Here is a 12712-nt window from a genome sequence, read left to right as displayed (position 1 = left end):
TAATGGCCTTTTTCTGCTCCAGGATCCCAGTCAGGATCCCACATTACATTTAGTTATCAAGTCTCCTTAGGTTCCTCTTGGCTGTGACAGTTCCTCAGACATTTCTTGGTTTTGATGACCTTGACAGTTAATTAAAGTTTTTATGACATTGACCTGACCTTAACTGGTCAGACACTTTGCAGAATGCCTGTCTATTGGACTTTTTCTGCTTTTCTTTTTTCATTATTAGACTGGGGCTACAGGTTTATGGGTGGAAAACTACAGAGGTGAAGTGCCATACTCACCACACTGTATCAAGGTACAAATGATCAGCATGCCTTATATCATTGTGGATGTTACCTTGATCACCTGGCTGAGGTAGTGTTTGTCTGGTTTCTGTAACATAAAGTTACTCTCCTCCCTCTCCCTTTTCATACTGTACTCTTTGGAAGGATGTCACTATGTGAATCCCACTTTTTTTAATCTTTTTTTTTTTTGCCACGCCACGTGACTTGCAGGATCTCAGTTCCCCGACCAGGGATTGAATCCGGGCCACAGCAGTGAAAACAGAATCCTAACCACTAGGCCACCAGGGAACTCCCAGACGTGAATCCCACACTTAAGGAGTGGGGGTTTATGCTCCACCTCCTTGAGGGCAAAATAGCTGCATAAATTATTTTACCTGTTTACTTTTTATCTATCCCCTTAAGTGTCATTCTCTTGAGTCTGAAATACTCAATACTGAACTAATTATTTACAAAGTAGTAACACATTCCATTGCTAAGCATAAAGAACATTGTAATGGAAGCTAAACGTTTTCTAAAACTCTTTAATAACCAAATAACTATTCATCCTTACACCATCCCTGTGAAAATTTACAGTTCCTCTTCTGCTACTTTTGATGTGCTATTTTTGCTTTTAGAAACTAACAAACAACAAATTTCCCCTTTCAATACTAAAATTAGACCTAGTGTTTAGAGTATTTCTCTGAAATTGATATTATCCCGTAGAACTCCAACCCATACAAGCTATAGAGATGCTATCGTGGTGCCATGATCTTAAAACAAAGTCAATACAAGTTATTAACTCATTTAAAAATTATATACCTATATCTATATCTATACATATCTCCTATACAAGGCATATTTAAAATAAACTAAAGTTCATAAAATTACAACATGCGTTCTTTAACTGGTAAGTGTGGGTTTATTCTGATATGGCCTGCTGATGCACAAACTCCCAACCTTAAGTCTCAAATATATTTATATATATCAACAACGTAAGTTTCTAACAAGGGTGAAAGTGGTCTTTCTGAGGATCATTTACATATTGTCCAGTTCAGCACACTGGGTAACTTTGAGGACTCACCTGAACAATGTCCCTTCGACCTCAGTGTGAAGAAAAATTCTGTTTTTGAAAAATTATGTGGTCACTTCCCCTTTCCTCTCCCTATAGTCAAGTGTGTGCTTGACCTCTATAAAGTGGGAAGGATGTTGGGAAAAGATGTTGACTCTGTGTACTAACATCTTTGAGTTAATTTTACTCTTATTGTGTCTCCCCAACCCCAACCCCTTAGCACTGATACATTATATACGTAGTTTTGTAAGCTGTTTCACATCCTATTTGGAGGAAGGCAAGGTAGCAGAAAATAAACACACATAGAGTGTGTAGTATTTTGTGAGTGGTGGCAAATAAACCAAGCAGTTCCCAGAAGGGAAAACAAAGTGAGAATTGCTTCCAAAAATGAAAACGTTGAATTGATGAAAGTGCCAAAATACTCTGGAATTGTCTTAGAAGTTTCTGAAAACTTGGACCAAGAACTTTTATTATGTGAAATGAAAAACTGAAGAAGTAAAACATAATACATCGAATGAAGTGAATTCTCATCGATGGCACTCATGGCTATCATCCCTGAATCTAGACCAAAAGCTCCAGATTTTGCTCAATTTAAGACAAACCTCTTTTAACTTATACTCGAAAGGAATCAATCCAGATCCTCCCTCCCGCCATGTGATATTACTCTCCCATCCATTATCCTTCCAAAATAGACATTCTGAGACAATTTACAGTCGCACCGTTTCCATCCTATCGGGGTTCTTGGCTTTGACATTCAAAAGGAGGCTGGAGGCGCGGTAGGTACCTCCGGTGCTCAGCGGTGAGCGTCCTTTAAAGCCGCCGCCAGCCAGCGCCGCTGTAACCCCGCGCACCGGCCGGTCGCCGGCTCCTGTCCCTTTCAATCTGCGCCGAAGCGGCGGCCGGATCCCGGGGACTCCCCGCGCTGGGAATCTCCCGCCAGCTGCGCGCTGCGTCCCGGCGACTGCAGGAGCACGTGGAGAGGCCGGGTAGCCAGACCGGCAGCTCCAGCCCAGCCCCGCGGCGAGATGGAAGGTGAGCCTCCAGCCCGCTACTTTTCTAAAGGGTCTTTAAAATGCTCTACCGGTGCACGCAGCAGAGAGAGTTCCTTCTGAATCTCGGTTTTGCTTCTATTTATTTCTTTTGTCAAAAGTAAATATGAGGCATTTCAGAGGGCAAAGCGTGTCGGTTCTCATACATCTCTCATTTACTCCCCTTCCCCCACCCCCCAGCTTTGGACAGTGATAACTTCTCCACAATTTTATTTCTTAGCGGTTGTCAGGGGTCAACTCTTAAGTCTACAGAGGAAGAGTACTTATGGGGTGTCCCTGAAATGGCAGCAAACCTGAGTTGGAATAACTAATCCTTTTGCATGATTTTTTCGTCCATGGTTTCACTGTCTATTGGAACTAGGCTAACCTGAGTAACTTCTTTAGAATGAAAGGTGACTTTTTTCTTCTAAGGGTAAAGGCTGTCATATGGGAAGGTAAATTTTAAAGTGTTGGCGCTTGTGGTTCCCTTGGAACTCGATCTTCTAATGATAACTTCTTTACTCAAAGCAAAAATCAGGCTCACATTGTTTCATTTGAATTAATTTTGAAAGTCATAAAACTATCCTCGCTTCTTAAAAATTATTCACTATGTACTTCCTTGGGATAATTAAAATTTCACACTACTATTGTAAACTTTCCAGTGGTCTGTCTTTTCAACAAGTGTTTCTAAAACCTTGAAAATGGCAGGCGCATCTCAAGTTGGGGGGAGGTGGTGACAGAAAATCAGAATTTGTGAGAAATGTATTCATTCTATTAATAAATGAGATACTGACATGTAATTAAAATGTTAACTTGATAAATATTACGAATAGCATGGACATTTTCTTCATAATAATCGAAGGCTCTCTCATTGCCAATGAACCTTGATCTTTGGCAGCTTTAGGTCTAGGGTATATGAAGTTATTAAAACTTGACTGAATATTTTAGGACATGAGATAAATTTTGTTTCACAGTATAATTGAGTGCAATACTGTGGTCTTAAATCCTCAATTTGCACGTGGGTATGTTTATAATTTTTTAAAACTGGCTTGGCCCTTATGTACATTTTTTTCCCTCTAAGTAGAATGCCAAATGATAAGTCAATGAACAGTATGTATTAGAAAATTTTAAATGACCATTATTGAATAATACTTCGTGTTTTCTCTTATGCAAAACTCTGTTTTAAATTTTTAAAAATTAACAAGGTTTAAAAATAACTCTGAAAAATTTGCACTTTGACTATTTGAAAAATGGTTTATGATGTGTAATTTTTAACCTGTAAAGATTTCATTGGCCAAGAACAGGAAAAAAATTAGGTTGCTGTACAGTATGAAAAAATAATTTAAAAAATTCTCATGCTTTAATTATTACAAATGAATTGCGGAATTTGTTTCTGTGAAGTTATAGATCAATACTTTAACACTATTTTTTCCTAGTCTTAATCATTTCACTTCTCAAGAATAACATACAGAATACTGTAAGACAGTGGAAACTGGAATGTTTCTCTGTAAACGTTAAGACTTCCGAATTCATTTATTTAATGTGAAATAAAGAAATGATTAACTAAATAGCATAATTTAAGATATTAAAGCCCTAACAAAGGCTTTTAGATAAGTCTGAATAAGAAGGGAGTGAAAACTTGTGTAGAATTTGATTTGGAATGAACAGACTATAAATGGAAAGAGGTAGAATATAGAATTGGATCAGTGATAAGTTGTGAGTTTAGACGAGGAGATTATATTAATAGGTCCGTACAGATAGATGTTATATGGTATGCTTAATGCAAAAACTTCAACACTTAAATCAAAATATAAAATTAACAAAAAGTTTAGTGATGTGAATTTGGCTATTCTAACATCAGGTCCTTGAGGACCAGAGTATTTGATGTAGCAAAATATCTGGTTCATTATAGCCACCCAAGATTGGCTAATCTGGCTCATGTATTTGATACTTAAATAAAGTACTTTCATATTATCTTGATATTTTGGTCTCAATCTAGAATTTGACCTATAGTGTATACCTCTCATTTCTTGGCAATGTAAGCAAGTAGAGCACTTTATGGAATACTTTTATTTTCTGCCTAATTTGGGGGTCAAATTAATATGCTATAGTTTATTGTGAAATGTGAGGCTATATAGTCAGTCATTCCTTGAGCATATAAAATCTTTTTTAAAAATTCATTCATTTTTTCATTCATTACCAGACATTTATTGAGAGTTTCTATGTGTGAAGATGTCAGATGAAATAAGCTTTTGAAATAGAAAGCTTGTCATGTAAAAATGAAAAGACAATGCATATAATAAATCAAAAACTATAATTTTTTTCTTTTCTCACAATTTGTGATCCTAAATATTTTCTATCCAGAGATTCTTTATGTTACTAAATTTTGTTATTTGTGCTGTAATAATATCCCTTCTGTCTGATATGGTTGAGAAATGGGTGGTTCACAAATAATGAATTTTACAGGTATTGGCATATTTCTCATTTAATATGTGACCTTTTATTTCAACAATATTGGATAGAAATCTTTCTAAGAGTATTTATTACACAGCCCCCTGCTTTGTAAACAAGGTCCACAAGAGAAAACTTTATCTTGGTGACCCAGGCTCACTATTTTGACCATCAGGTAATGTATTGTTCTATATAGTATTTTCTCACGGGGTTTTGAACTGTGTAGAGCTGAATGCTCCTCCACTAAATATTCCCAGGTTATTGTGTAATTTTTGTTTCCTTCTTGATGTCAGCTTCTCACCACATGACTTTCGTGGTAGCCATTTTTCATTTCTGGGTTTCTTTCTATGCTCTGGATGGTTGGGATTTACAGAGATACAGCCTCCAGATAGTAGAGTTTACTAGCCCTGTATTATGAACATGTGAACGTTGAAATGGTAAAATTCAAAGGAACGAAAGCCGCAGAAAGGCCATGGGGTCCAGGTAGAACATAATTTTAGAAAATTCCCATTTGTGCTTCCTATAATCCAATATGCTATTTCACACTTCCATGTCTTTGCTAAAAATTTCACCCCATTCTTTACCTAGTTATGCCTACTCATCTTTTGAGACTCTTCTGAGGCATTATCACTGTGAAGGACCTCCTTCTCATGACTTTCCCTGGTGGTCATTTTTTTTGAAAAGTGGTCACCACTTCTTCTGGTGGTCATTCTACTCAGTCCCGTCACCTCCCTCCAGCTAGGCTAAGGACCTTTCCTTACTGTGCATACTTCTGCCAATTGTATTGGAATTATTTATTGATTTAAGTGTTTATTCCCCCACTGGTCTTTAAGCTTCTGAGGGCAGAAACTGTGTCTTATTATTGTATGTTCAGTGCTAAGAATAGTCTCTCATTCATAAAAGACCTTCAGAGTTTGTTGCATTCAGGTTTTAAAATGGTGCTGAAAAGTAATTTTCATGTTTATTGTGATGCCTTTTATTTAATTAATTTTTGTGAGTAAGGGATTGGTGCTAGCAATTCTTTGTTAGAACTCAGAAAAATTTTAAAGTACTTAAGTGGTATGACAAAAAGAGAAAAAAAATGTTATTGGTTTTTAGGCTAGAATATCACTTAATGCTAAATCTTATCTTTACATCAGCAGGTTTCAGGATGACATATTAGTCCATTAAAATATGGATCAAATATGAGGGGAAACTTGCTTTCTCAATCAATAAGATATATAGATGGTGCTATAAAATTAGCATACATTTTTCCAGTGATACCTTTTTTAATACATTGTTATAAGCTTGTCATCAGTGTATAAATGTATATATTTACACTTACTTAGGAATAAAAGATTATTGGTAGATCTTTTATCAGACACCCAATATTAATAGGCTGCTGACTCAAGCTGTAGTTCTAGACCATGTATGAGAAGAGCTGAGTGATTAACACAGAAACCGGCCTGTAGTAAGTGCCCAAGAAATGCTTCTTGGGTGTGCTAAATATTCATTAATTATTGTGAAAAGAGACTCTAAACATCACAAGGACATAGAGTATACTCTGCTATCAAGCCTTTTAAAAATACAACTCTCTCATTAACTGGTACATTCATAGTAATTAGAAATCATAAGGATGACCCTAAGGCCTTTTGAATCACTTTTTAAAAAGGATGAAATGATGAAACAATAATCATATTTCTGTTATATGTGGATTATTTGAAAAGTGATCTATATATAACTCTATTAATTATTATTGCTATATAATCTATCAAAATATTTTAATCCCCAGTGATCCTGAATGAGATCATTTTTTCAGCCTTAATTGAAATCTGCTTTTTGCATCCAAAATTAAAGTTCTTAGAGTCCAGAGTGGTGTAGGGTAAATAGAAATAATTTGGAGTTGATACCATATTATATTGGATATGTGTCCCATCTAGGAGATATAAAAAACTAAGTGTTTAATAAGGGATATGAAACAGAATAAAAGCATTTTTGGAGCAGTACTTTTTACTCATTGTCAAAAATTCAAAATCAGCTTACCTCCTGACTTATATCAATGGAATTGGCAGCATATCACAAATTGTATTTATTAACAAGTGTTCTTAGAGATAACATTTTTGGCACATCAGGTTATTTGTAGGTTTATAAAGGAAACTTTTGTAAAATAAGAGAAATGGAAAACATTTCAATAGCATCACTGATGAAATAGCACGTAACAGTATTTTCTACTCTTAACTCTTAATTATCTAAGGATTATTTATCTAGGTTTCTTGCTTATTTTGGTCATTAGTACACCTGTAGCCCCATCTAGACTGTGAAGTTCCAAAGTGTAGGGATCTTTTTATCACCAGTGATAACTAGTACCCAGCCTGGTCCCTGGCACATAGTAGGACTGTAGTCATATTTATTGAGTAAATTAATGAATGAGTTGCCTGTGTGTTTGGTCATTTGACTATTTATTTGTTCAGCTTTTATGGTAAAGATAGTGAAGAAAATAGTGACATGGAAATTAGTTAATTTTGCTGGTTAATTCGTCAGAGGTGCTGTTAAAGGTTTGATAGAAGAGTTTGAAATGTTGGATAAATCCCACAGGATGAACACTGTTATCTTTTTCTAATCCAATATTGGCTCTACTCTGGGCAAAATGATGGTAGTGAAATCTAACTTTTGGGTTTGTTTAAAAATTTTGCTACATTCTTTGCAGTGTTACAGCGAAGCACTGCAATTCCTACAGTAAACGATTTCGTCACAACAAATGTGTTGCTTCTTAAAGTTGAGCATAACATATTTTACTTAACTTGAGTTCTGTATCACAGCACTATCAGTTTATTTGCAAAGTATTATCTATTTGAGATACTACTGACATAACAGAATATTTGGCACATCTGAACAATTTTACAAGGGCAAGTAAGCACAGGAAAAAATATACCAGTGCAGAGCCACAATCTTACTCATGTCACACTTATAAATTTTTAGTATTTTCAAAGCCTTGGTTAAAAAGTTTTATTTTTAGGTCAGAATATAAATTCTTTTAATTTTTTTTTTTTTTTTTTGCGGTGTGTGGGCCTCTCACTGTTGTGGCCTCTCCCGTTGCGGAGCACAGGCTCCGGATGCGCAGGCTCAGCGGCCATGGCTCACGGGCCTAGCGGCTCCGCGGCATGTGGGATGTGGGATCTTCCCGGACCGGGGCACGAACCCGTGTCCCCTGCATCGGCAGGCGGACTCTCAACCACTGCGCCACCAGGGAAGCCCAGAATATAAATTTTTATATGGATAATCCTCAGTGCATTAATATTTGCACTGATACGTAATGCGTAAATGATACGCATGAAAGTCAAATGAAATTTAAATCAAGCCTCTGATGTACATTTGTGGTGCTATCTACACTGTATACAAGCATATAATCAAGTATTAATGAGCATTAACAAATGTTTCTCTAATTACAGAAATAAAGGCAGATGATGGGAAAAATGATTAGTTGTTAAATATTAGAAGAATTAGTTTTTCAGACTGTAGCTATTATATTTTACATCAGCTATGATACAACTCCACGTCTATAAAAATTTTTATAGGTTGGTGAGCATGATCTTTTTTTCCTGTCCACAGCATGATCTTTTTTTTACCTGTGCATATTTGCTCATGTAAAATTATTTAGGTAAGAATATCACTAGAGAGATGCAAGAGGGAAGAGATATGGGAACATATGTATATGTATAACTGATTCACTTTGTTATAAAGCAGAAACTAACACACCATTGTAAAGCAATTATACCCCAATAAAGATGTTAAAAAAAAAAAAAGAAAAAGAATATCACTAGAGAGGCCACTGCTAGGTCTACCTAGCTGTTGACCCTTTCCTTCCTTTGCCTCAGATCAGTACCTGGAAGCCTTTTAGGAAGCTGTTCCTCATTCTAGGTTGGAATCTCTCTCTTTTCTGAAACTTAATAATATTTTATGTCATCTAATGACTGCTAGAACCTAACTGCATTTTATGTACAAACATAAAGTATTCTTGCATGGTTTTAATACAATCTAAATTATTTAAGAATGCAACTACTATATAAATTAAGAGAAGATGATTCTTTCTTTAGTTTGGAGCCGAGACTTTTGCCATTATTGATGCTGCCTGTATCTTGCATTTTTTGTCTCTTGCATTCATGATGATTCTATAAACACATCTGACCACCTTCTTATTATGTCTTCTAGAATAATTGTTCTGGTACATTTACATATTAAAATACAGATTATTTTATTATCATTTATTTCACCTTTATGTTACAGTTAGGGCTTTATTTTTAGTTTTAGAAAACTTGGATAGGTTATATTTAATTTACGATAGTAAAGAGGTATTATAAAATATTTTTTCTAAAAGAGGGGGCACTTGGTCTTGGTAAGGCTGAGAACTACTCTAAGTTTATTATACTACGAGAGACCAGCCACAGCCTGAATAAGACAATGTGTACGAAAATCACCTTGTATCTACTAGACACAAAGTTAGGGTCTGTTTAATTCATAAATTATTTACAAAGATCCTTTAGACCATGCTAATCTGTAAGTATGGTCTATGGACCAGCAGCATTGGCAACATCTGGAACATGTTACAAATGCAGAATCTCAGGCCAGACTTGCTGAATCAGAATCTGCATTTTAACAAGATTCCTAGGGCATTCTTGTGCACACTGAAGTCTGATAAGCATTGCCCAGTTTGAAAAGTATTAGTGAAACTTATTATCACTCTCATAGCACATGTTGGATTAGTAGTGCATCATCTTTATATATGTATTTAGAATATATTTTTTATTGTTTTAATGCTGGTTTTAAAAGATAGCTGAGCAATGAAAGTTTTAGAACATTCAATTTTGACTTACCCTGTAATACAACATTTATAACACAATATAATTCAAAAGCCAGAAATCTTTATTCATTCATTCCTCATTCAAAAATATTTATTGAATGCCTGTTATATGTCATGTATGCAAAATACTGGCAATACAATGGTGAACAAGACAGCAGTGCTTTTGCCCTCATGGAATTTACAGTCAGATGAAGAAGATAGGTTCCCAAACAAATAAATCTCCAATGAAATAATTAAAATTATTTGAAGTGCTATGAAGGAAATTAAAAAGTGCTAAAATGGAGAATAATGGTTGGTGCAGGGTTGGTGAACCTCTCCTCTGAATAAAAGGTCTGGCTAGAGATAGAAATTCGGTTATCCTCAGCCCATAGATGATATTTAGTGCCATGGGAATGATTAGGATCACCTAAAGAGAGAATGTATTGTGAGAAGGGGGCTCGGGTTTGAGCCCTGAGAAGCATCTTACTTAGGTGGTCAGATAGAGGAGGAGGGGCTAGCATGAGAGGAACAGCACAGCAAGACTGGTGAAAAACCAGCAGAGTGTGGTGTAACAGAAATTCAGGAGAGGAGAGTGTTTCATGGAGTGGGTGGTTAGCTATGTTGAATGTTGCTGGAAAATCAAGTAAGGTGAGGACAAATAGTGGGGAATTGAAACATCTTTTTTTAAATAAATAAGTAAATTTATTTATTTATTTTTGGCTGTGTTGGGTCCTTGTTGCCTCGCGTGGGCTTTCTCTAGTTGCGGCGAGCGGGGGCTACTCTTCGTTGCGGTGCACGGGCTTCTCATTGCGGTGTCTTCTCTTGTTGCAGAGCATGGGCTCTAGGCGCACAGGCTTCAGTAGTTGTGGCACGTGGGCTCAGTAGTTGTGGCTGTGGGCTCTAGATCACAGTCTCAGTAGTTGTGGCGCACGGGCTTAGTTACTCCGTGGCATGTGGGATCTTTCCAGACCAGGGCTTGAACCCGTATCTCCTGCATTGGCAGGCAAATTCTTAACCACTGTGCCACCAGGGAAGTCCTGAAACAGATCTTGAAATCTCAATTCTCAGGAAAATTTGATTGAAGAATTATCTATCACTGAAAATATCTTCATATTTACTTGGTACATAACATGTAAATAAATTTCCTGTCAGAATTTTTATATGGCACCCATTCAGTGGGTGGTTGGTATAGATATAAGGTATAAAGACCCTATAGGGGCTTCCCTGGTGGCGCAGTGGTTGAGAGTCCGCCTGTCGGTGCAGGGGAAACGGGTTCATGCCCCGGTCCGGGAATATCCCACATGCCGCGGAGCGGCTCAGCCCGTAAGCCATGGCCGCTGAGCCTGCGCATCCGGAGCCTGTGCTCCGCAACGGGAGAGGCCACAACAGTGAGAGGCCCGCATACCGAAAAAAAAAAAAAAGACCCTGTAGAAGACTCATGAGAAACCCTTGAAATTCAGACTTTTTTTTTAAGTGGGAAGATACTGCTATAATTGCATTTATAAGGTTTGGGACTTTTTTTTTTTTTTTGCCGTGCTGTGTGGCTTGCAGGATCTTAGTTCCCCAATCAGGGATTGAACCCCGGGCCTCAGCAGTGAAAGCACCGCGTCCTAACCACTGGACTACCAAGGAACTCCCCTGGGATTTTAGATATTTGAAAATGTTTGTGTTCAATACATTTTTTTAAAATTAAAGAGTAACATACGATGACGTATACCTTTCTTACATATATAGGTTGATTAATTTTTACCTATATATATTTTTACCTATACTCCTTCTAGGTCGAGATATGAAACATTTTACACCAGAAACTAACACAGCATTGTAAATCAACTGTACTCCAATAAAATAAATTTTTTAAAAAGCTATGGAACATTTGCATCACCCCAGAAGATTCCCTTGTGCCCATTTATAAAACCTCCCTTGGGCTTCCCTGGTGGCGCAGTGGTTGGGAGTCCGCCTGCCGATGCAGGGACGCAGGTTCGTGCCCCGGTCTGGGAGGGTCCCACGTGCTGGAGAGCGGCTGGGCCCGTGGGCCATGGCCGCTGGGCCTGCGCATCCGGAGCCTGTGCTCCGCAGCAGGAGAGGCCACAGCACTGAGAAGCCTGCATACCACACACACACAAAAAAACAAAAAAACCTCCATTTACCCCAAGTAAAACACTATTCACACTTCTGTCGTCATAGATCAGTTTTCCTGTTCTTGAATTCCATATAAATCATACAGTAGGTACTTTTTTGGTGTCTGGCTTCTTTTGCTCAAGATACCTTTGAGATCCATCCATATTGTTACATTTATTAGTAGTTCATTCTCTTTTATTATTGAATAGTATGAATGTAACACAATTTGTTTATACATAGTACTGTTGATGGCCATTCGATTGTCTCCAGTGTTTGTCTATATGATGAACATTCTTATACATGTGTTTTGGTGGACATATACATTCATTTCTCTTGGATGTGTATCTAGGACTAGCATTTCTGGGTCATAGGGTAGGTGTGTATTTAGCTTTGATACATACTGCCAAACAGTTTCCAAAGTGGTTAGAGCCAGTTTACCCTCCCACTGGCACTGAGAGTTCCAGTTGTTCCACATCTTGCCAACACTTGCTATTGTCAGTCTTTTTATTTTAGCCATTCTGGTGGTATTTCATTGTTTTAATTTGTATTTTCCTGGTGAATAATGATGTTGAGTACCTCTTCGTATGTTTATTGGCTATTTAGATATTCTCTTTCCTGAAGTGCTGTAAGTCTTCTGTACATTTTTTTAAAAAGTTGGATTGTTTGCATTTTTCATACTGATTTTGTAGACATTTAAAAAAAATTTTAGAAACGTAGACTTTATCAGATGTGTATTGCAGATATTTTCTCTGAGTCTATAACTTGCTTATTTATTTTCTCAATCTATTTGATAAATAGAATTCTTGTTTTTTTTTTGTTTTTTTTTTGCGGTACACGGGCCTCCCACTGCTGTGGTCTCTCCCGTTGTGGAGCACAGGCTCCGGACACGCAGGCTCAGTGGCCGTGGCTCACGGGCCCAGCCACTCCGCGGCACATGGGATCTTCCCAGACCGGGGCACGA

The 12712-nt window shown here is 37.2% G+C and overlaps 1 protein-coding gene across 1 annotated transcript in view; it reads left to right on the top strand.

Annotated features, from left to right (window-relative positions):
- The first annotated feature begins 2149 nt into the window (after nucleotides 1-2149).
- Nucleotides 2150-12712, top strand: part of IKZF3 (IKAROS family zinc finger 3) — an 84594-nt gene continuing 74031 nt past the window's right edge. The window contains exon 1 of the mRNA XM_007465172.1: nucleotides 2150-2367. Within this exon, the coding sequence (XP_007465234.1) occupies nucleotides 2361-2367 (7 nt within the window). The 5' untranslated portion in view covers nucleotides 2150-2360. The remainder of the gene's footprint in view (nucleotides 2368-12712) is intronic.

This window comes from Lipotes vexillifer, unplaced genomic scaffold (genome assembly GCF_000442215.2).
Source record: "Lipotes vexillifer unplaced genomic scaffold, Lipotes_vexillifer_v1.1 scaffold591, whole genome shotgun sequence".
NCBI lineage: Eukaryota > Metazoa > Chordata > Mammalia > Artiodactyla > Lipotidae > Lipotes > Lipotes vexillifer.
Note: the sequence above shows the minus strand (reverse complement) of the source record. Positions and strands in the feature narration are given on the sequence as shown.